Source organism: Nannobrachium achirus (genome assembly GCF_963921795.1).
Source record: "Nannobrachium achirus genome assembly, chromosome: 12".
Taxonomy (NCBI): domain Eukaryota; kingdom Metazoa; phylum Chordata; class Actinopteri; order Myctophiformes; family Myctophidae; genus Nannobrachium; species Nannobrachium achirus.
In genome coordinates this window covers 63,321,787-63,347,413 of record NC_137832.1, presented here as the reverse complement: position 1 = coordinate 63,347,413, position 25,627 = coordinate 63,321,787, and the positions used below count along the sequence as shown (strand labels likewise).

Below are 25,627 nucleotides of genomic sequence, written 5' to 3'. Positions count from 1 at the left end.
TAACCAGTGAAAAGGGATTAACAAGAGCTTGTGATTAAATACTAAATGTTTCCAGTTCAAGTAAAAGTCATCAACGTAAAAGTTCAAGGTTTCTGCCCGACAGCGACAAAATGACAAAGTGACTTTTTAAATAGTAGTTGGTCCATTGAAAAGGCATCCCTGTGTGAGAGTCAGATTTTAAAAATCAACAGCCGTTCGGCAGCTCCTGTCGTGCCTTGATCGACACAATTATGCAATTATGTACAAGCATGCTTAAAGATGGGACCTTTTTTGCTAGCTTACAGAGAGACAGAGAGAAACAATCAAGTTTTCCAGTCGAAGCATCACTGTGTGGCGGTCAGATCAATTGAACAACCACCAACTAATTAATTTACAGTGCAACGAAAGCAGACGGGGGGAAGCAGACAGAAGCGACACCATCGTATCACATAGCGTGTCTGCCGGACGGAAACTCTTTACAGTATATCCGAAACCGTCACTTTTCAGGATACAGAAGTAGCAAAAAATAGATTCCAATCATGTATTATCGGCTATTTTTGCTACTTTTGTGTGACACGTCCTGTGGTATGATGATTGATGAAGTAGGCATTCAGTTACGAAAAGAATTATAAAAATGTGAATATGGAGAATGAGATATGAGGTTTATGCTTGGCCAACAATATACAGTAAATTAGGAAATTAGGATCGTTTCACCTCGCCAATGACCATAAGCCTACTACAGGATGTTTTTTTGTCGTCGTCTTTAAAGCCTTTGATAAATTAACAAGAAAAAGGTTTTCAGTACATAGCTTTTAAATTAAACTATTTAACTTAACAATTACACTAAAAGCATTCGCTTTGAGAAGGGGCGTTCAAAACAACATTCTTCTCATAAACCGATGAATGGACATTGAACCATCACGTAAAAAAAATACAATATCCCTGAATCGAGTATGTTAGCATTGAAAGGTTCTGGACAGAAAGAACATATTACACATATAATGTGGCCAAGGCTGGGATGCACACACACACATATACAGCAATGCAAAAACAATCTATACAAATAAAATATGACACTAATAATATCTACTTCGGTACAATGCTTACAATACTCTCCGAAATGTATGTCTAAAATACACTAGGATTAAGAATTAATGTAATTCTGTGTTTAAAAAAAAAATGCTTTCCTCACCCAATATGTTCATAAACAATCATTTCTCTACGGTAGAGTCTCAAGTGAAATGATTATTTAGCCTATTAAGCAGAGAGACTACTACAATACAGACAGACCGTTATGCCTATGGCTGTTCCCATGAACATGAGCTGTCAAGAGTCTTTGGAGGAATGTGTCAGCTGCAAACAAACCTAACTGGTGCTTTTGGAAAGACAACAGTGTTTGAATGCTCGATCCTCAAGTTGTGTGTGTGTGTATATTTACAGACTGTATGTAGGCTAATGCTAGAGCAACACCCTATGTGTAACTCGGGGTTGTCGTTCACGCCATCTCCTTGGTTGCTTCTTTAGCGTGGTCGTTGGTCGTGATGTTGGTGAGTTTGACCCTCTCGTCCTCCTGCTCCTTCTCCTGCCGTTCGTGGAACTCTCCCTCCACGTGGAAGCCCACCATCAGCTGGTAGATGATCACGCCAAGGATGGTGCCCAGGAACGGAGCGAAGATCGGCACCAGGAACCAGCAGTTCCCGTAACTGAGGTATACAAGTACAAAGAGGAAAGCATTTAACGATCGCGGCTTTATTGTCCCCCCCCATGGGGCAATCCCCGTTTTCAACCATTATTTTAAACCGTGTATAGGGCAGGCTACTGAGTTGCAACTGTACTTGGCATGTTAATTCTTTTCACTCTACACTAAATCTCTTCGCCAAAGATATGTCATATTTTTTAAGCATATTCCACCCCAGAATAGGGATGTTGAGGTTCAAGTGGTCTTTAATGAGTGGACTCATTAAAGACGGGAAAGCATCCGTGTCATTTTAGATTGTTCTGCATTGGCGTGCCGTCCTGCAAGCTTTTGCATCTTCTATTTTTAAACTTTTTTGAAAAACCTTGAAAGCTTGAGAACTACTGATTTAGTATAAATCGGCATCAGGTCTTTTAACCAAGACAAGACACAAGAACGATTCACTGAGGTAGAAAGAATAGAAGACTCACGTGAAGACTCCGCTGCCCCAGCCAGCCATGGCGGTGAAGAGACGAGGTCCCAGGTCTCTGGCAGGATTGACGGCATAGCCGGAGTTGAAGCCCATGGACAGTCCAATGACCAGGACCACGAAGCCCACGGTGAAGGCCTCCAGGCCCGGAGGAATGGGGTTGTTGTACGGGTCCACGATAGCCAGGATGCAGACGATGAGAGCCGTCGTCCCAATGATCTGCAAAGTGGTGAGGTTGAAGGTCTGGTCAGTATATGAGCTGGTACTTTTTCCAGGTACTCTTTAGCAGGGGTTTTCAAAGTGGGTGACGGGACACCCTGGGGTGCCGCGACGGCAGTCCAGGGGTGCCACGAAATCATTTGATAATATTTGGAATTTATTTGGACACTTATTTAGTATCATTTTAAACTTGAAGTACAGTTATTTTCAGTCAGTTCTAACCAAAATGGCTATTATCTCAACGTTTTCCTCGCAACATAATCACTAAAATATCATTACTGTCAGGCAGAAACCTCTGTCGCACAAAACTAGTGAAAACAGCAGATCTACAATCGCGAGGCGTTGTGTGCTTGTAGATCTGCTGTTTTCACTAGTTTAGTACGTTTTATAGATGATAAATACAAAACGAACAGTTTTGGACATGTCGGGTGGAAAACCCGACAACGATGACATGCTGCAAGTTTTCCACCCGACAACGATGATATGCTATAAATATAAGGTGCTGGGAGTGAAAATTATAATGTAGGGGTGCCTCGGATTAAAACAAATATTTATGGGGTGCCCTGAGACAAAAAAAAAAGTTTGGGAACCCCTGCTCTTTAGGACAGTCAGGTACAAGCAATCTGGATTAGAAGAGTCTTACCTGATCGAAGAAGCCGTTGACAAGCGTGAGATGTTTTCCAGGGTAGGTTGCAAAGATGCTGGCCGTGTTGTTGGGTCCAGTCAAAGTGAAACTACCAGGGAGGTCCCACAGTGCATCTATAAAGGGACACAAAGAGATCTTCTTTACATCCTCTCTGGTTTCAATTAAGTTAGAATTACAAATTAACACATTTGCCACAGGCATCCAATGTGGTTGCAGAGAGACAGTTTTGTCCAGTCCAATTATACAGGGATAATTATTCTCTTTCTCCCACTCACACTTACTTCTATGCTGATTATCCATAAGGCATTTAGCATAAGTTTATCATGGTTTGATTTAGATGCTTTATAAATGTGTTTATATTGGTAAGTAAACAATGTAGCCTTACGAAAACAACTCACTTTGTATAGGCCACATGGCCCCTAATGTGAGAGAATTCAGAATCAGTTAAAAATCATAGAAAACTGCTCCATTTAGAATCTGTGAGGTCTTAAATTAACCCATTTGTGGGTTGCAGATCCATTTTCCTTGGGTCACGAGTGAATATCCCTTTGTTTTTTGTTTCCCAAATTGTCATTAATTATCATCATTTAAAGATTTTCTAAAGATTTCCACAAAAATGTACAAATTTCATGAGTTGAAAACATTTTCCAAAAATGATTTCATGAATTAAATAATATCTAAGAATTTTCCTAAATTAGAAAATGCAATGTCTAAGTAGTGAAAATAGCAGATATTCAAGTTTGGGAACCACTGGATTAGAGTACAGTCAAGCTAGGTTATTATAGTGTAGGGAGTGGCAAATTAAGAGATGACAACATGAAAGGTGATGTTGCATGAAAACACTATGTTTGTACATGTTGATCAATTACTATTATTCACGACCAAGTAAAGCCGCCAGTCATTCAGCCCTCTTGAGCCTGAGTGGTTGCAGAGAGGGAGAGTTTGGCCTGATCCTGGCTGCGTGCCCGAAGCCATTCCTCACCATAGTACATGCCGAAGATGATGGCGGAACCCAAGAAAGCACCGAGCGTCTGGAAGGCAAAGTAGACTGGGAACTTTCTCCACCGCTCCCTCCCAAGCAGACACAGGGCAAAGGTCACAGCTGGGTTCAGATGGCCTCCTGCGTGTGGAAAAAGATGCATGTGACATCACAGCGTGTAAAGAAAACCGTAGGCTGGAAACCTGCAGTCCAAAACTACTACTTTTCAGGATTCATTTAAAAATGCCGATCTACAAGCTCAAAATGTGTCACATGTAGATTAGCTTTTCTTTTTTGCTATTTCTTGTGTGACACGGTAGGTAGTATGACAGTAGGAAGTAGGGCATTCAAAACATTAAAAGTTAAAATATGGAGATGAGGTTTCTACCCGATCAGCAACAAAATACTATAAATAACTTAAAACAACTCCAAAAAAGGTTCAGGGCAAACACTTCAATAACTCATAGTATTAACTTATTTATCAAGGCGTGGATCAGCAGAGCAGTAATCTTTGCACCTCACAACACAACATTTCTGCCTGCATTGCCAAGAATGGAATATAACCCCAAGGTGAAGATGATGCATGGGCACACACCCCAGATCTACAACGTCAAACTGATTAGCAGGTATTTTCACATGAAAGGATGGATGTTTGTTTAGTTTTCTTTAAAGCTACAGTACAATCCGTGTTTTACGTCCCTCCTAATGGAGAATTGCAACAATATTCCAACTACAAATGGCGGCGCATCAGTGTCAAATCTATTGTGCCGACTTGTCAGTCAAACAGTGGGTCTCCTACCTAGTCACACTCCCACAAGGTTCAAATGCTTCCGGTCATACAGCCTGGAGCAACAGCATTTATCCTAATATAAATCGAAATTGACGAAGCATATACCTGTATAGCTGGCTGGTTAGCAGAGATGGAAATTAAAAAATGTAAAGATTTTAAAATACATTTTCGTGAACGGAAAACAGTGAACAGATGAGATGACGGCTTGGATTTGGGGAGGTCAAGTTCCGGACTATATGCAGTAGCACTCAAGAGACTGTGGGATCGTTTTTCCGATTTTGCTCTTCACATGCAGCGTCACATAAAATAGATGATCTACAAGTTCACACAACGTGTCACAAATGTGACGCGTTGTGTGAGCCCATTATATCTGCATTTTTCTGCCCACGTTTTCCCCAGACTACAGTCAGATGCTGGGGTTTAAGGGGTTAACCTACCTGAAACTTGGCCGCAGACCAGGATGCCCAGCGTGGCGGCGAAGCCGAAGGCAAAGTTGACAGTGAGGAACATGCCATGGGTTCCCTTGCTCAGCACCAGCTGGGCCACAGCACCACAGCCAAACATCTGGAGGAGCAGAACAGAGAGGAAACGCTTTAACAGCACGTCTCATTTTTAAACTGGAGGAGCAGAACAGAGAGGAAACGCTTTAACAGCACGTCTCATTTTTAAACTGGAGGAGCAGAACAGAGAGGAAACGCTTTAACAGCACGTCCCATTTTTAAACTCGCACACACACTTTGTCCTGTGACTTCCTCCCCCTTCCTTCTCTAGCGGCTAGCGTTTTCCATTTTAACTTATGCTTTAGTTTAGTCCAATGGTTCTCAAAGTGGATTTCAGGCACTCTCTAGGTTCCTATATGGGGGTCTAAATTGACCCTTACGAGTCTGTAACTTTGACAGTGTACAAATGGAACCAAAGACGGGTCCATTTGTACACTGTCAAAGTTAAGGGGAGACCTTCAAATTTCAAAGTTGAGAACCACTGCTTAAAGTCTCTTTCTTTGCAAGAGGACGGTCATGAGGGGGGGGGGCATGCATGCAACACAGGTTTTTGTCCAGAATCGGGAGGACTGGGGACGTTGCAATTATGAGGTTGATGACAGGATCGGAACACACCCAATCACCCACCAAGCTGACATTGTTGAGTGTCTGAGCTGCTGTAAAGCTGTAAAGATGATGCTGGGAGAGGAGTATAAATCAGGCTTAAAGCGCCTTGTGTACTATGACAATTTTGGTATTTAGCAGACGCTCTTTAGCCTTATCCAGAGCGACTTACAAGTGCCAGATCGGAGAAAGCAGAGTAACTAAAGCACTCTAGTCAAGCAAACATGGTAAAGTCACTTAAGTAGACCGCAAAGAGAACACTGTAGTGCTTCAAAGAAACTGCGACACCAGGTAAACATCAAACGTATCTGTCTAGCATCATGTATTCTTCAGGATTCAACCTTTAACACACAGCCATCGCGAGTGCAAATATGTGTTCCATTTCTTACTCTGTGTAGTCAGCAACAAATCACAACACAGACTGCAATGAGTATGAATTTACCTTCTAGACATTAAGAGGCCCTTATGTGTATATACTTGGCATACAGTGGTCAATTAATAAAAAAAAAAAAGAGGTCCTTATGCTGTATATAAAGTATACTTCAATTGGCATACAGTGGTTAACAAAAGTTAAAAATGAAAGTAGAAAGAAATGTATTGGGAACACTTCAGAGAGATTTGAAGTGTTGCACAAACATTTCTGAAAGACACAAGCAAACTATGAATAGGGTTAATTTAGAGCCATTTCATAACGATGGTCATAAAGTGCGGTTTCATAACCCCTGTCACGAAGGGGTGAGAAGTGGGGACATGATCATTGTGGGGACATGATCATTATCTGTGGAAACCGCAGAAACTTGAATCCCCTTTTGATTACAATGTCCTCCAGTGGGTGTTGAATGGAAGGCGAGATGCGATGCAGAAAAACAGTGGTGTGTTGACATCTGACCCTGCAAAAATGACTGCTTTATCTGATGGACAAATACCCTGTTCCAACCTGAAAAGGAGTTCCCTTTCCATCAAGAGCAAAAACATACCCTATTGGTTTTAAGCAACATCCTTAACAATGGCATCTTGTCCGTCATTGTTAAGACTATATGCGTATATAGTCCTATACGGTATACGCATCTATCTGCTCAACAACAGAGGTTTGCGTGTGGTCCTTGCTGAGTTTGCCAGTCCCAGAACACCCAGACAAGGCACTATAGGCAGCATTCCACCCAGACCACAGGGCACATGTTGAGGCTGCCACACTCCACGGAGCCGGCACCTAATGGAAGGTTCACCCTCGCTGGGCTCAGTCTAAATTCTATTCAGCCCCCGATGAACCCAGCCAAGCCTACACTATGGTGGTAGATCGCTGTAGAAGAGTGTTCACGTGTGCATATGGATGCATTGCTTTAACTCAGAGCTCCTTCACAGAGTCTTCCTGAATGTCAGAGGCATCTCGTTGCAAATGAGTACAGTAGGTACAGTGCTTGGCCTGCAACAGTGCCAAATGACTTAGTGAGATGAGATTACACCAGAGAAGGCGCATCCGTAAGCGATTAAGACTTGGCTCTATCAGTTCGATACAGGAGGTCCATAAAAAAACATCCACTCATTTTGTCTGTCAGTTTTGGACATAGGTTTCCACCTCCTCCTCCATGTCCAAAACTGTTACTTTTCAGGATTCAAAATCTAACGAAAGTAGCAGATCTACAAGATCAAAACGCGTCGCTTCGAGACACGTTTCGAGCTTGCCATCTTTTATGCTTGTGTGATGCTGTAGTTTGATCCCGCAGGGGTAATTTACAAAAAAAAAACGTTAAATGGATAAGAGGTTTCTGCCCGACAGCAACGATGTAATAGTTGATGCACATGGCTGTCCAGCAAGACAGAAGCTCAGCGGCGGCAGAGAGAGTGAGTCAGAAGCCTCTGTGATGATCTACGAGCGTTGGAATGGAAATAAAACCTTAAATCACCGAGTATGTATCGTGGTACCTAAATCACCAGCAAGGCCAGAACCAACTTTGACGTTCCAACTGGCAATTTTTCGATAGTAGCTGTAAACATTTTTTTTTTTTTTTTAATGGGACCCCATTGTTTCTTTGTTCACACAACTCCTTTTTCCACATACCCTTGCTTGCTCTCTTCACTTTAACCACTTAAACCCTATACACTGTACTTAATTGACTGGGGTCAACTTGGTCCGCTCCCCCCCCACACCAAATCAGTTTAGATTAGCAATTTCCGAATGTTCGCCACCCCCCAGAATAGGGAAGCTAGTTAAGCTGGTTAAATCATGTTTTCCGTTGTGAAACATTAGCACTACTGATGCTTTAAAAGCTTAGACAGGACACTCAAAGAGTTTGCATCAACCCATGCTGACCTACAAGAACAATGAAGTCCTTGTGGAAACAGCACATACATCCTAGCCAGCAGCCTGTGGTGGGCTGGAATCAGTGAATGAAACTCCTCACTGCTTTCAATTGAAACATCATGTGGAATGATGCTTGTAGACAACTAGACATGGTCACTACTCTGAGACAATACGGTCCCATCCTCTTTTACAGTACACTTTAAGACATAATAAGACAGAATAAAGCCATAATAAGAAATAATGTGTTGGTAATTAGAACTAATATTATTTTATTAGATAAAAAGAAAGACAGAATAGCAGAAAGAGCGAATACATTATCTGGCAGTGGCAGGTACCGCCGCACGACCGGCAGTCCCGGCAGTAGGACCGGCGGCCGCCGCACGTAACGGTAGGTAGGACCGGCATCGCTGGTAACTGCCGCGGCAGCCACCACCGCACGGACGGGCAGTTTACCGCTGCGGGACCTGCCGGTCCGTGCGGCGGCCGCCGGTCCTACTGCCGGGACTGCTGGTCCTATCGCCGGCGATGCAGTGCGACAGGTGCCGGTGCCAGAGAATGTATTCACTCTTTCTACTATTCTGTCCGTTTCTGTCTAATAAAATATATTAGCTCTAATTACCAACACTTTATTTCTTATTATGACTTTATTTTGTCTTATTATGTCTTATTATGTCTTAAAGTGTACTGTAAAAGAGGATGGGACCGACAATACTGTAACTAGAGCTTCGTAAGCTTACAGCCAAAACAGTGGTTCGCAAAATCCAGGGACTCTTTTATGGGGCTCTAAATTGACCCTTACAAGTCTGAAACTTTGACAGTGAACACATACAATTGTACACTGTCAAAGTTAAAGGCCCGCTGACACATCCCGAAATTATAATAGTATGATACAGTAGTTCACGTAGTCTCTCTGAAAACCTCTGAAATAGTCTGAAACTCATGTCACAGTGTAATCTGCCCCTCGCCCCCCAACAACAGCTGACCAGTACAGTAAGTAGTCTAAGTACAGTCAATTAATTTGATTGGCTTATAATTGCGCACGCCCACAATGACATCATAAAAATATTAACTCATATTTTAAAGATTACTTTTTAAAGTGACAGTACCCTTTAGTTGATAGCTTTGTCAAAGTTGTCAAAGTTTGAGAAGCAGCGGACTAAAAGATGCACGAGCAGCTCACTCCTGTACTACTGTAACTGCTGATGACTCATTACCAACTTTTCTTTTGGGGGTCAATATGTTGACAGACAAGTAGTGTTTGAAGAGAGAGAGCGACAGACAGACAGAGGGAGAGACAGAGGGAGAGAGAGCGAGTAAGAGCGAGTGACAGGAGGTGACATCTCTAATAGAGGAAGTAAAAATATGTCAAGCACGCTCATCATGTGTCACCTCTTATTGTTCAGCCTGCTGTCCCACCCAACACCCGACTCCCCTGTCACCTGCAGCACAGACGTGCCACACCTGCCGGCAGCGCACTAAATCACCTGCCGCACCAACAATACACAGAGATGGATACGTAGTACTATAGTCACCAAATACTGGCGTGGTTTGATTCTTGGATGATTATGAATCCATACGTCATTTCACGCAACATACATTTGTTATGATTAGCCGTGCCACACCTGCCGGCAGGCAGCATACCAAGTCACCTCCCCTAATACAGCACGCTGCGATGAGTCGTCTCCAAATACTGGCGTGGCTTAATTCTTGGATGAATTATGAATCTATATGCCATTTCACATAACATAAGTTTGGGCGCAATGTCCTTTAAAATGTGTTTATACTTAGAAATAGGATAAAGTGCAGCCTTAGTGAAACAGGATCTATACTGAATTAAAAAGATTCTGTACCTCACCTAAAAATTTAATAAAATAGCTCCTTATAGAAGTGCTTTGGGGGAAAGCTATATAATGGTTTTTACTTACATAAATTGCCTTTGTCGTTTACAGTGGCAGGCAGCTACTGTAGGTTATTGTGGTTTAGGGCGTGGCCATTAAGGAGATGTCAACATGAAAGGGTACAAGTTTCTACACGTTGATCAATTAATTTATTAACCACCAAGTAAGCCACAAGTCATTCAACTCTGAGCAACACTGTGGAACTGCCTCAAATGCCCTTAAAGCTGCAGTTCAGAACTTATATCAATGAATATGGTAGGTAGAGTATGTGAACAGGCCTGTACTAATTGATATGCGAGTGGTACTCTTCCATTGACAAATGTATACCCTGTCGGTTCACAAGTAGTACGGTCTGAAGCCAATAAGCACAGTTGCATCTACCCTGGCCAAATGCCTCTTGACTGAGTGGTGCAGTAGATGTTTGGTATCACACCTGGAGTCCCACGTTGGGGGGAAAAACAGCCATTGCAGCTTTCATTTCTTTTGAGTATTAACTGTATATCCAAGCGCTTACATATGGGATGAAGTCAGATGAAGACAGATTAGACCTCCGAGACTGAAGGGGAAAGAAGTCACAGTTTATATATTGAAGTAACCCTTGGATAAACAGTTTAATCTCATCTTTTAAAATGGAAAGGTATATTTCCATCAGATGTAGTGTGATGGACTGGAACCATTTGTTATTCGATAAGACTTTAAGTGCCTTATATTAAAGAAAGGGAGAGTTCAACCCTGGCTCCTATTGGCTTAGGAATGGATAGTTCAACCCTGGCTCCTATTGGCTTAGGAATGCGACAAAAACAAAACACATCTCCACCAATCCAAGGCTTCATAGGGTGTGTAATTGATAGAACAGTATTTTCTTTTGGGTGAACTATCCCTTTAAGCCCTGAGAATTGGGACCTTGAAATGTGCTATAAAAACACACTTGTCTTGCCTTAAATACATTCAGCAAACAGAGAACACACAGAGAACACACAGAGAACACACACGATGCACAAGCTCAGTCTGACGTGACTATAGAAGGTAATGTGAGGTCACACACGATGCACAAGCTCAGTCTGACGTGACTATAGAAGGTAATGTGAGGTTGTGTCAACTGATGTGTCCTGGATCCATCCTGCACTGGGTGTTCTTAGTAAATACTGTATGGTTTGTGTTCACTCACTGTGTGAGTAAACTACAGTAGGTAGGGCTGTCACGATATGACATTTTACATGACGATTAATTGTCACTCAAATAATTGCGATTAACAATTTAATTGTGTTTTTGTCATTGATAATTACATTTCTGTTTGGCTTTTAGGCTTTGAAGTTGTACATGGCATATATGACACACGACCTAAATATACAAAGAAATAATGGACATATTTGACAACTTTCTACTTAAAAAATAACATTGATAGTGGAAATAGCCGATCTACAAGCTCACAACGCGTCGCGATGCGACGCGTTGTGAGCTTGTAGATCTGCTATTTCCACTATTTTTTACTTATATATAAGTATATATGAAATGAAACATTTTCAACATTGACGATTATGACGATTATGAAAAATAATCGTGATTATGTAAAATAATTGCGATTAGACGATTATGTAATAATTGTGACAGCCCTAACAGTAGGCTACCAGTGATCAGGGGTGTCGCACCAAATTCTGGGCCCTGGGTACAAGGATTCACAGGGGGCCCCCCATGAATGTTCTTCATAGGGGGAACTGGGAACGCATTATTATGCAATATGCATTATTTCGTGCTTTAACTATTGAAAAATAGCAGATAATGAGCTTGTAGATCAGCCATTTTTGAAAAATCGTGAAAATTTGGTTTTTGAAAAAACTATGTTTCCATGTCAGTGGTGCTCAAATCTTTTTTCATGAGAAGGACCCCCAAAATGATATGCATTTGGCCACGGACCCCCATCTCAAAATATTTTGTTCCAGGGACATCCCCCCAGAAGCAAAATTGTAGTTGCAAATGTTAAAAAATACATTCAAAGATTGGCACACATTTTCACGACTTTTCAAAAATAGCAGATCGGCTGTACAAGCTTGCAGCGCAGCACCGAGTGCCGCGCTGTGAGCTTGTATATCTGCCATTTTTCAATAGTTAAAATATAAAATAATTAAGGCCCCTCCTATGAGTACATGTACTTTACACCACTGTTAACTACACACGCATCAGTGGAATCCAGCCCCCCCCCCCCCCCCCCCCGCCTGTCTGGTCCTGTATAATTCATACATTGTATTGTATTGTATATGGATGAATAATGCTTTGGATATGTTAAATAAGTAGTTGGTAGCAGAGATGAAAAAGGGAAAAAAGTCCACACGCTGAGCAGAAAATGCTCACAAGCTCATACTGTGCAAGCATGTGCATTGAAAATGGTGTGGCAGAGAAAATGTGTAAAAATTTAAAAACTAGGAACTAACAAAATTAATAAAAGGTGTCAGACTTCAATTAAACAGTGCTCAAGTGCTCCTCTAATTTAAAAAAAAAAGTACAGTAGCAAACATGTCAGAGTAGGCCATTGAAATCTTTAAATACTCAAGTAAAGTAAAAGTATTAAAATTTGTATTCAAGTACAGTCACTTGAGTAAATATACAAAGTGACATTTCACCACTGCTCAGTAGCACTAATTATTTTGGACTTGAACATCGTTTGACACAGATGTCTTGAATCAAGACGTTTTTGCATCAATATCAGCATGTGGGCCGTTTGAGGAAAAGTTGTTGTGAAGCATCTCCACTGCAGATCTCTTACATGTGTCTTCAATACAAACGCTCCCAAGACAACAAGCTTTACCACACTGCAGTATCATAGCATCTAGAGTGACTGTTGCATACTGTAAACAAATAAACACATTACTTCAATCTATTTAGGATCTGTGTGTGTGCCGGTCTTTTCTTTCGTGTTAACATCAAACCTTCCATGTCAAACACAATCTGGACAATGACAGCACTGCTAAATTAAGCAAGTTAAGCGCCATTTCAGAAATACTATAATATGCAATTATTTGAGTGCTCCTGGCCGTGACCTCATGTGCAGAGCCTGGAGAAAGACAAACTTGTCTTACAGAGAGTAATTGAGAAATTTAAGGTGTGCGACAATCTTCAACTTGGTCTAAATAAAGATTTAATTTATATATTCCCATATTGTATCTTTTATTTTGTTATTGCATGTCATCTTGTACCATTTCCAAGATTCTATTGTATTTTCTCAACTGTCAGACAAAAAAAGTGCCAAGCAGAACAAAGAAAAAACTATACTTCAGAAACCCAAAGCATGTGGCAATGCCCTGGCTGCACACACACACATGGTGAAGGTTCTCTTTGAAACAATTGGAAGGAAAAAGGACCAGTGCAATATACTTTTCCACAGCAGCCATACTGACAATAAATACAACAGTTGTGCAATGTTACATCCTTCACAGGTGTTACCAATGATGACACTAACTAAATGTGGCATAGCCTTTGCAGTGAGTCCAATGCACAATAGAGGCAGCACTCTGTTTGACCTGGATGGAACCAGACATTAGTGTCTGTCATAGGTATCACCTGTGAAGGAAGTAACACCACACACAACATGGCTGGTTTCTTGCATTAATTGCCAATTAACAAAACCTCTAATCCAAGAGAAGATACTTTTAACAGTGTACCAGTGGTTCTCAAAGGGGACTCTCTGGGTTCTTTGAGGGGACTAAATTGACCCCCAACAAGTTTGTAACTCTGACACAAATGGAGCCGAGTTAAATGGGGACCTTGGCATTTTAATTTTTAAAGTTTGAGAACCATTGGTGTACACACACACACAAACAAACAAACACTGACTTACCACCAGGATGAGGGTTCCGAGACATTCTGCCAGGGCCTGGCGAAGCAGTAGGTTGCGCAGCCTGAAGGTCTGTGCCAGTTTGTCCAGGTACACCTTCTGTCTACCCATGTTGTCTGTCTGTCTGTCTGGTGGCTCTCAGAGGAGTCAAGGATGTGCTATAAAGGCAGGCAGGGATCTGACTGTCCTCCGTGGAGACTGTGGTGTGTGTGGAGACCTGGCCTGCTCTTATAAACACAAGACATGCATGCTGGGGCTGGACCCATGCCAGGCAGAGTCCAGCCACACCCACTGAAAACCGACCACGCCTCCCTTCCTGTCACTCTGACACAACACACAGACACACGCACGCACGCGCACACACACACACACACACACACACACACACACACACACACACACACACACACACACACACACACACACACACACACACACACACACAGTGGTGGAAAGTAACTACAGTATGTACTTAAAGTACCATTTTGATATTATGTCTTTTACTATATCAGAGTATTTTCAATACTCTCACTTCTACTCAGTTATTCTCAGTGGCAAATAGGCCTATTGTACCTTTTACTCTACAATTAGGCCTATTTGAAAATGGTATTACAAATTGCAAAACATTATTGCAAAACATATTTAACCACTTCAGCCCAATACACTTTGGCCATTTGAAATTAGCCGATGTACAAGCTCATGTGAGCTAATATACAGTAGTATGAGCTAAGCTTGCTATTTTCCAAAGGATTTTATACATTCGAGAATCTTGTGAAATGGGACATTCCGCATAATGAGTACTCATCTAAGTATCCTTTGATGACAATACTTTTGTACTTTTACTGAAGTGATTTTTGAATTGATATTTTTGAGTAAAAAATGTAAATAATTTCTTCCATCGCTGCACGCTCGTAAGCACGCACACACAGGTTGCACGCACGCACACACACACACACAAACAATTGTAATACACACCCTTTCACACCTCTTATTCTCTCTCTCTCTCTCTCTCTCTCTCTCTCTCTCTCTCTCTCTCTCTCTCTCCCTCCTCCTCCTTTTCTATGTCAAGTCCTTTTGTCCCATGTCTTGAAACTTCATCACCCAACATTATTCCTGCTTTGTCTGCTTTCAATGGATGTGTGAGAACATTTCCCCCACAACATCTATGGCTGTATCAGCACAAATCAGTGTACCATTTCTTTTACTCAGGCTTTGGGCGGGGATTTGGTTCCACTTAAGCCTTTCCTTTTGTTCTGAAACTATGGGGTGCTTTATCAAACGTTTTAATCAAATCGAACTTCAAACTAGATTATTATATGACATATACATACAGATTACTAATTTTTTAATGGAGTGGCGTATTGAGTATAGCCTAATCTGTGAAATCATCATTATGTGCATATGATACTGGTAACGGTTTTCCATTCCGACATATCCGACATTCCGACACACCAGGTTAGCATTCACCAGCATCATCAGGTTCGCATTTCACCAGGTTAGCATTCACCAGTGTTAGTTTTCTGAGGTTAGGGTTAAGGTTAGGTTTAGGTTGTCGGAATGGCAATATGTCGGAGTGCTGACATGTAACCATAAATACTAACTATCCCCCAAACCAAAACCGGAATTCCTGTTTTGAATCTACTCATATTTTACCAGTATGCATGCTTCTTTTTGGTACTTATTGGGAACCATATCTAGTCCCAAAAACCAGAATAGGAATTCCTGTTTTGACTCATGTTTTACCAGTACGCATGCCTTTTCTCGGTACTTATTGGGAACGATATCTACCGTAGACCCAAAACCACAACAGGAATTCCTGTTTTGGAACGACTCCCGTCGTGACTGATAACATCTTCACAGCCTTTCTCTGGAAGACAATTAACATAAACCGGCAAATTACACATCGGTGGGGAAAGCTGTGCAATGTGCACAGAGCCTGGGGGAGTCTGAGTCATGTCAATCCAAAAAGCAGACGTCTTCGGTCTCCTGCGTCATGCACGTTATGCAACCTTTCGCTGTGAGGCACAGTTTTACTGTCAACTAAAAGAGGAAGGGATGGAATTAAACAGAACACCAATCTCATCATTATGGTCCTCATCATCCCACAAAAATGTGAGAAGTGAGTTAGTGCTGCATGCGTAGATATGCACAATGTGGTTGAGATTGACCTTTAGGCTCTCCATCTCAAGTGACGTGAGTCGGGGGTCGTTTTAGGGAAGTAGAAGAGTTGGCGCTGACCAAGACAAAGCATTTAAACCTTTTAACTTAAAGGTTTAACGGTTTGCACAGCAGTTATCAGTTATTTTGACTGTTAGGTTTGGCTGATGACCAGCTGGAATTGGAAGATGTGTTCTTAGCATATCCGTGGTGGTCACAACGGAGACATGGTTAACAAGAGACGCCAAAACAAAGTCCCTAAAACCAATCTTAACGATACTTTCAAACAAAAACGTAAAGCGTGATCGTTAGATCTGCAGCTCCGGGTCAATTTCAACCAATAACACACACCTGTCAACAGGGGTGCCGCACCAAATTCTGGGCCCTGGGTACAAGGATTCACTACGGGCCCCCAATGAATGTTCTTCATAGGGGGAGGGGGTTTAACCCATTTAGACTGGGAAGCATTCTTTTGTGCTTTAACTATTGAAAAATAGCAGATCTACAAGCTCACAGCCCGCCACCGAGTGCTGCGCTGCAAGCTTGTAGATCTTCTATTTTTGAAAAAAATTGTGAAAATTTGTGCAAGTCTTTGAATATCTCAAATCCTTTTTTTTAAAACCTATGTTTCTACTGTATGTCAGTGGTGTTCAAACCTTTTCATGTCAAGGACCCCCAAAATGATATGTATTCGGCCACATGTGACCCCCATCTCAAAATATTTAGTTCCAGGGCCCCGCCAGAAGCAAAATTTGAGTTACAAATGTTCCCTTAAAAAATACATATATTCAATGATTTGCACACATTTTCACGACTTTTCAAAAATAGCAGATATACAAGCTTGTATATCTGCATGTACATCTGCTATCTGCTATAGCTGTCTGCTATCAAACAAAGTTGGCAGACGCAGCTTCACAGACGCAGGGAAACAAACGTTTGTTTACAAACATAAACATGTACTGTTGGGGGCTGCAGTAAGATAAACGAAAAAGACCCCACAGCCTGAGGGGACGGAATGGTCAGCTGAACGGCCCACCCCCACTGTCTTACTCGCTGTGATTGGCTGAGGAAGCTTCCAGCCCCTCTTTCACTACAGGAAATATGTCATGATGATGTCATGATGATGGTCACGAAGCCATTTCAGCTTGCCTTTAAAGGATGTTAGCTTGGCTGGTTGCTTGGTATGATGCATTTTAATATCCACCAACTGAGCTGAGCTACCAGCGTCCGGGTAGCTCGGTCGGCAGAGCTCTCGCCTTAGCGACCAAAAGGTCATTATGTTCGATCCTGGGCACGGTCAACTCAGCGTATGAGTAGCGTGGCTTGGATATTGCAAATCGTAAGTACTGGTACCTGATGGTAGGTGTGGCTCTCCACCTCAGCAATCCATCTCCCAGGGGTCTCCCAGGGGTCTAGTAGAGTGCATTGTAACGTGGACAGCAGACGCATTATCGGCTGATACCGACAACAAGCCTCTCCCGGCCTAGCCTGGAAACCAGACGAATCTTCAAGTGAAAAAATACTAATTGCCCTCACAGTGATATTAGTTTGGCCATGCCAGGCTACTCCCCACCTGGAGGGATACTGGAGGACAGAAACAATAGCAATACAAGTATAAAATAATGATTGAAGGTATGGAGGTATAAAGTATTCCAGATAGGTTGTCTGGGCACTCACAATTGGCAGTGTTTGTTGGAGAAAATGATAAAGTAAAATGTTTTCCAGATGCAGTGTAGGGAATGTTCTTTGTGTGTGTTACCAGTTTTATGTTCATGATGGGATCCTCATAATGTGAGACATAATCTATGTCTCAGAATTGGAATTGGACCCGCCTGCACTCACCTTATGAAAATAGAGATCTTTGGTGCATTACATTCTGGCTTGTCATGCTCTCCCCGTCTCCAAACTGTGTCTTTCAGTATGAATCCCATGACTGTCTGACCTACTTCAAAACAGATGCATAGAAGCGCTCTTGTGCCCACATGGTTTTAACCCAGCAGCCTCTTCTGCATGGCTCAGGAAGAAAAACACTGCGGAGGAGTACGGGGAATAACAGGAGGATAATGGAGCTATGCCCCCTTAATGAGGGCAAGAAAACAACAAGGAGGATAATGGAGCGATGCCCACTTAATGAGGGCAAGAAAACAACAAGGAGGATAATGGAGCGATGCCCACTTAATGAGGGCAAGAAAACAACAAGGAGGATAATGGAGCGATGCCCACTTAATGAGGGCAAGAAAACAACAAGGAGGATAATGGAGCGATGCCCACTTAATGAGGGCAAGAAAACAACAAGGAGGATAATGGAGCGATGCCCACTTAATGAGGGCAAGAAAACAACAAGGAGGATAATGGAGCGATGCCCCCTTAATGAGGGCAAGAAAACAACAAGGAGGATAATGGAGCGATGCCCCCTTAATGAGGGCAAGAAAACAACAACAAACTGAACTCATGAGTTCTCTCAGATTAGGGATGCAACTATCAGCAGTGATAATTCTGTCAATTACTTCAATTACAATCAGAATTTATTTCATGTCGATTAGTTGATATTTTGTAACTAACTTGAGTAGTTTGATTAACCGCTTAAGACATATTTCATACTTTGTTGTACAATGGTGTCGGGCAAAGATAGCCGAGGGGGACACAATGTGATAACTCTTTTAGCTGTTTTTGTAAATAGTGAAAATTGTGATAATCCTTCATAACTGATTAAATCAATTACTTTGATTAATCACATGATTATTAGTAGCAAGAGCAAAGAGCAACATCTTAAAAGCCCTGTCTTCTCATAAGCCTACAGTAGATCGTCATCGTCACTGTCCCGTGGAACGCTCATATCTTCATAATTATATTTACGAAAAAACCCACAAAAACATAGAATATGGAGATGGGGGGAGGTGTCTGCCCGACATCAACGATATACAGCAAGTGAGAAAAGCCTCAAGTTCCACAGTAAAAAGGCATCAGACAGTGATTATGTTTTATAATATGCATGCAGCTCAGCGTGCCACATGTTTACCAGATGTGTACTGTGGGTCCCCGGGCCACAGTGGGAGGGCCTGCGGTGCCCGTCTAGGATTTGTTTGTGACGTGGAAGACGAGGAGGACATGCAGGTGTCGATGGGTGACGACAGATTGATGATCGGCCCTCCAACAGCTTGCAGTTCCTGCAGACGCGATGACAGCTGCTGTAAATGGGATTCATAGATTTATGACTCATTTATTTAACCTGCTATTATCTGACATGTTTTCTCATTACGTGATACCTTATTTTGTTTGCTCGCCGCATGGGCACCGTCGGGGGAAAAATCCCAATCCATCAAGTGTTCTGAACACTGGAATGAATAATGCATGTAAAAGGATCCTTATAGCTTACAGCTATAGTGGTTACCAAACGTTTTAGCTCAAGGCCCAAAAGTGAAATTAGACATTTGACCCAAACTGGTGAAAATAGACGATCTACAAGAACACAATGCATCGGTTTGCGCCACGTTGTGAGCTTGTAGATCTGCTATGTTCACTACGTACTGTATGTTCAAACATTTTTTAATTAATTTTAATTTAAAGGAGTAGGTCACCCCCAAAATGACTTTTTTTCTATTGATTAGTCACGCCATGGAGACTAGAGTTCAATAATATTTTTAGTTTTTTGTCGCATTCCTAAGACAAACATGTGATAACAGTAAATTTACCCCCATTCGTTCCGGATGAAACGGGTCCCCATCCGGAATCAATGGGGGTAAATTTACTCGAATCAAATTTTTGTCTTAGGAATGTGACAAAAAACAAAAAATATTATTTAACTCTACTCTACATGGCATGAGTAATCAATAGAAAAAAAGTCATATTGGGGGTGAACTACTCCTTTAAGTAAGAACTGGCAACCTTTTGTTTCCCATACGGCCTCTTAACCCATTCAACTATGGCCGCTGTGGTTGAATGTAATTTATACACACAACCATCTCCACAAATGTAAATGATCCTTTAGTAGTTAACCTGCAAGCCAACATAATTATGATATATATTAATGTTATACAATCTATAATATCACAGTGTTTTGGCAGTTCTTTGGGAGCCCACTTGCAACCTCCTCCTCACGGCCCACAGGTTGGGAATGGCTAACAGTATACTATACCACAGGTTCCCAAACACTGGGTCGAGACCCATTTGTGGGTCGCGGACACATATTTATGGGTCCTTTTATTTTTTTCGTTTCCCACATTTTGTTTTGAATTATTATTATTTGAAATAAATAGCTGATCTACGAGCTCACAAGCAACGCGTTGTGAGCTTGCAGAATCTGCTATTTTCACTAGTTTGGGTCCAAGGGAAAACAGCTAATTCCTCTTTTGGGTCTGGAGCTGAAAGGTTTGGGACCCGTTGCACTATGGTTGGTGTCCCAATTAGGAATGGGACGATATGAAAATTTCATATCATGATTATTGTGACAAAAGAAATCACGATTTACGATATTATCACGATAATCAAAATCCATTATCCTGGGGCGAAACATTTGCCAAAAAATAGCAGATCTACAAGCTCACAACGCGCGTTGTGAGCTTGTAGATCTGCTATTTTTTGGCCAAGACATTTGATGGAGAGTGAAAAAAAGACTTTATCAAGTACGTACAGTATATTATAAAGTACCTTTTACGAGGGTTTAAGTAGTACCGGATATGCAGCTCGGCAAATAAAAGGTGAATTGATCACAGTGCGTGACGGAGGACGATATCATGATAAACTTTATCTCCGCGATACGATTATCGTGAGTGTTTTTTATCACGATAAACGATAATATGGCGTATCGTCCCATCCCTGCATGGTCCCAATCAGCTGTGTGAAAGTGGAGAGAAACACTGCATAGTCATGTCCATGCATGATATTATCAGTGACTAACCTCCTGCCTCCAGGCCCACTGGCAGGTCTACCTGCCATGTGAGCTGATAAACAGGCAGGATTAGGAATTGTGTTAGTATTACAGTGTGTGTCTTGCAAAATATACGAGACTCAGGGCCGGATCTAGCCTTTAGCACTAGGTGGGGCAGGAAGAAATTATAGGGGGTCACCTCCAGCCCATGCCGCTATGCGGCGTGGGCGGCAAAAAATGGGGGGACAAACCCCCTAAAACACCGAAATGCATAGAAAACTAGACCAGGTCAACCTGGTTGTGCCAGACCCCGGTTCTGCCAACCCCCTGTCTGTCATCATCATTTATGACATCATGCCTTTTGTAGGCATGTCATCATCATGTCATCATCATATATACCCTTTATATAGAAAACCCGGACAGACCGACATTTGCTTATGTAGGCCTACCCATTTCATGGGTCTGGCAACTAAGCATTTTTGCACACTTATACCTATACACGCAACATGTCTTACAACTATCTCTCTCTCTCTCTCTCTAATATCTTATCAGTTTATCTATCCATAATAATAAAGGTATCTATCTATCTATAACATTTCAAATAGTTTAATATTTTAGAATTTTTAGATTTTTGCATGCCATCATGTTTGGTGGGGCAGACAGGGCATTTAGGGGGGCATTGCACCCCCTTGCCTATGCCTAGATCCGGCCCTGACGAGACTGTATGTCCATTCATCCTAAATCTCTGCATGTTGTTTCAAAGACGACCAGGTGAATCAGACTTCGAGTAAAACCCTATCGGATTCTTATCTCGGTGATTGGGAAAGGGTTTTGTGGTCTGGTTTTTACTCGTCTTGATGTTGCAGACGACTGTTGTCTTCTTCGTTATGTTTGGTGCAGACAAGAAGAAGACCATGACCTGTCCTCCTCTGCTCTGTGGCCCTCGTGATATGTGTCACGTAGCTTCATAATCTCATAATCAAAACCACAAGGCCCACAGTGGCTTAATTATGCTGCGACTGTCATACAAACAGTGAGACACATTGGTGTGTGCGTATGTGAGTGGCACACGCACACACACACACACAAACACAAACACACGCACGCACACACACATGGATGGACACATCACAGACCGAGACTCAGACATGCAGACAGATGCACTGAATAGAAAGACACAAACAAACACACATACATACACACACACACACACACACACACACCAAAGACAAACAAACAAACCAGAAACTGACCAACACCGCACAGACAGACACACAGGTTGCTCGTTTTGCTACTACTACTACTACTACTACTAATAATAATAATAATATTAATAATTATAATAATAATAATTCTGGCATCTCCTTGCTAGAACATCACATTTTTGCATACCTTTCCCGTCTTGCTGACTTCTACGTCAGCTATGGGTGACACATCTTCACATCAGTCACTAAAGTGGTTCATGAAGACATATATTTATATTCTATATATACGTCATATACTGTATATGTGCATTTCATAAAGCTCAGAACATGTTGTGGCATGTGGAGGTATGTCATGTCAGAGCCTCCGGGTCCAAGGCTGGCCTGGGATCACTTCCAATTTCATGTTTCAGATCCGGTCGGCATCGGAAACAACCTACTGTACGTCTTTTTATGGTCAATCAGACGGACTACACTTTGGCTGGAATTATCAAAAGCAGAATTGTTTTTAACCAGGGCAGGAATTTCATGGAGGCCATGAAGGCCATGTCCGCCGTTGCCCCTCAGTTTGGCCTTGTGCCCCTCAAAACAATGGCATGACCTGAGACCACAGTGGTCTTAATACCCCAGCTGACTGTACCACTTTCTCCTCTGTCTCTTTCTGGTCAACATGTAGATAGTAGACACCAGTCTCTTTCTTGTCATGTAGACACCAGTGTTTTTTTGTTGAGATTCTGAAATCTTAACTTCCCCAAGTCCCCATCTTTAAACCAATCCAGTGCAATCCAGTGACTTTGATTGGTGCTGGGCTGAGCATGGATCAGATTGCAAATACCATCATTTATCTATTTCACTGCAGATTAGGTTATCAACCCTAACCATTAAGTTCAACAAATTCTTTCAATGAACTAAAATCTTGTTTTATTTGATGGCCTTCCTGCTCTGGCATTTGGCCTTTGTGCCCTCAAAAAATGGACAACACCAAAAGTAGCCGGGGAGCCACTGGGCCAAAATGAGAGAGGACCTGTGATGTCATGACATACTCCAAATTTTTGTTTGTCCTATTAATTTGGTCAATAAGGTACACAGAATGAGAGGCCTGCTCTGCCGGAAATCCTGCGAAAAAAAGTTTCCCATTGACTTCACTATACTGGAAAAAAACACACCAAAAAAAGTAGCATGTGAGGGGTCAAACTAAGGGTTCTTCATGATTCTGAATCCATTGCAAGCATTTGTTTTGCATGAAAAACATTCCTTGGGCTAGATTTCAGCCTCTCAAACCTGTGAAAAGTGATGAGTCATCACTTTTCACCGTTATTTTGGTCCGTTTTCTAGCTCAAGGAATGTTTTTCATGCAAAACAAATGCTTGCAATGGATTCAGAATCATCAAGAATCCCTAGTTTGACCCCTCACATGCTACTTAAAGCATATTTTTTTTGGTGTGTTTCTTTCCTTTATATTGAAGTCGATGGAGTGAATATACAAATGGCCATAACTTTTTTTCGCAGGATTTCCGGCAGAGCAGGCCTCTCATTCTGTGGACCTTAATGACCAAATTAATAGAAAAAACAAAAAATAAAAGTATGTCATGACATCACAGGTAACATCCTATTCTTTGAGCTTTTGGGCCTGTGGCTCCCCGGCTAAAGCCAAGTGGCCTTGCCCCTAAAATGATGAAATTCTAGGCCTGGTTTTAACACAAAATAATTCCCTGCGTTCAAGGTTATTCTGTAATGTTAGGGCCTACACCCAATAAAACCCTTGATGTGGTGTAGTTTTGCTTGCTTATTCTTTGAAAGGTTTGTTTGATATAATATGCATCTTTCAGTCCAAATCCTAGCGACTGGCAGGGCAGGGCGCGCATTAATCGGTGACGTCACAAAGTTCACCGTCAAATCCTTAGCGTTGGTTTAACTTCGAAGAGTGAACAAATGTAAGCGAATGTACTTCAAGTGTCCATTTGGTTACATTTTGTACACTTTTAAGGGAGTTTAATTACCTAAGCACTTTAATGCCTTGTTAGTTGACAATAGTAAGTTGCTCTGATGAAGACCAAGAATGCCAGGGTTTTAGGCTTTAGTCTATTTAAGGGAAAATCAAGTTAACTCTAATGAAACTCCATGGACTTCATGAATCGTTGCATTTGTTTGTAAAAATAGAGCCTAAGAGAGAGAAGGTACTGAGATATATTTGCTCTTTAAGAGCTAGAAAGCTCTCCTTTCTAGTCTAAACAACAACACTCATTGTCGCGGCAAAAGTAAGGCCATCACTTTGCAATGATTCGTGGAAACTATAAAAGGAAAACCTCCTGATTCCCCAGGTGTCTGTCCATGGAGTCTACAGTATATAACGTGTAGATCTGCTCTTTTCAGCCAATGTTCCCCTCAGAATAGGGATGCAAAGTTGTTAATGTAAAAAACAAAACAAAAAAAAAAACAAGTCCCTATCATACAAAGATTCAGCGACCCCCCGTAAAAAAAACTCTGAGGACCCCCAAGGGGTCCCGGACCCCCTGTTGTTAACTGACTGGAGTCGACCAGGGGTCTATACTAGGTTCTATACTAGTTTTCACTCTAGCCAGACTCAAAAGTGCAGGTATGGGATGGGGTATGCAAGGATGGAATCAGGGGCGTCACCAGGGGTAGGAAAGTGGGACTGAGTTACCAGGGCCCAAGGTTGAGGGGCCCTAGTAACTTTAGCTATTGAAAAATAGCAGATATACAAGCTCACAGCGCGGCACCGAGTGCCGCGCTGCGAGCTTGTAGATCAGCTATTTTTGAAAAGTTTGCGCAAATCTTTGAATATATGTATTTTTTAAGTGAACATTTGTAACTCAAATTTTGCTTCTGGGGGGTCCCTGGAACTAAATATTTTGAGATGGGGGGTCCTTCACATGAAAAAGTTTGAGCATCACTGACATGAAAACATAGGTTTCTTGGCACACATTTTCACGATTTTTCAAAAATAGCAGATCTACTAGCTCGCAGCGCGGCACTCGGTGCCGCGCTGTGAGCTTGTATATCTGCTATTTTTCAATAGTTAACATTCATGGGGGGCCCGCAGTGAATCCTAGTACCCAGGGCCCAGAATTTGGTGTGACGCCCCTGGATGGAATGAATGGGACAAGTGGACAAGCATAGCAACAAACAAAGAATATATGAACAAACACTACTAATAATAATAATAATAACTTGGATTTATATAGCGCCTTTCAAAAAACCCAAGGCAGTTAACAAAACATAAACAATCTTGTTATTGTCCAAAAGCCAGAATAAATACTACTATATGATTGCTTGTTATTGTTTGTTTCCCTAATCCAATTATCTTATAAAGGGAGAGTGTTTTTTGCAGGTCTTTCAGTCCGAGTGTCTCAAAAAGGCACCTCGGTTAAAGGAGACATCCAGACCAAAACACATATAGGGTTAAATCTGCCTTTTATCATACCCCTTCATACCTGCTTTTGTCGATTTTTTTCATAGCTGCCCCTGTT

The 25,627-nt window shown here is 41.8% G+C and overlaps 1 protein-coding gene across 1 annotated transcript; it reads right to left on the bottom strand.

Moving 5' to 3' along the window:
• Positions 1–1,474: 1,474 nt before the first annotated feature.
• On the bottom strand, positions 1,475–14,021 carry LOC308295782 (aquaporin-3-like; the record flags this gene model as incomplete). The annotated part of the gene is made up of 6 exons (XM_080738828.1): positions 1,475–1,682; positions 2,146–2,363; positions 3,007–3,122; positions 3,992–4,129; positions 5,216–5,342; positions 13,914–14,021. 6 exons carry the CDS (start codon positions 14,019–14,021, stop codon positions 1,475–1,477), a joined length of 915 nt encoding a protein of 304 aa, XP_080594954.1.
• Positions 14,022–25,627: the final 11,606 nt, after the last annotated feature.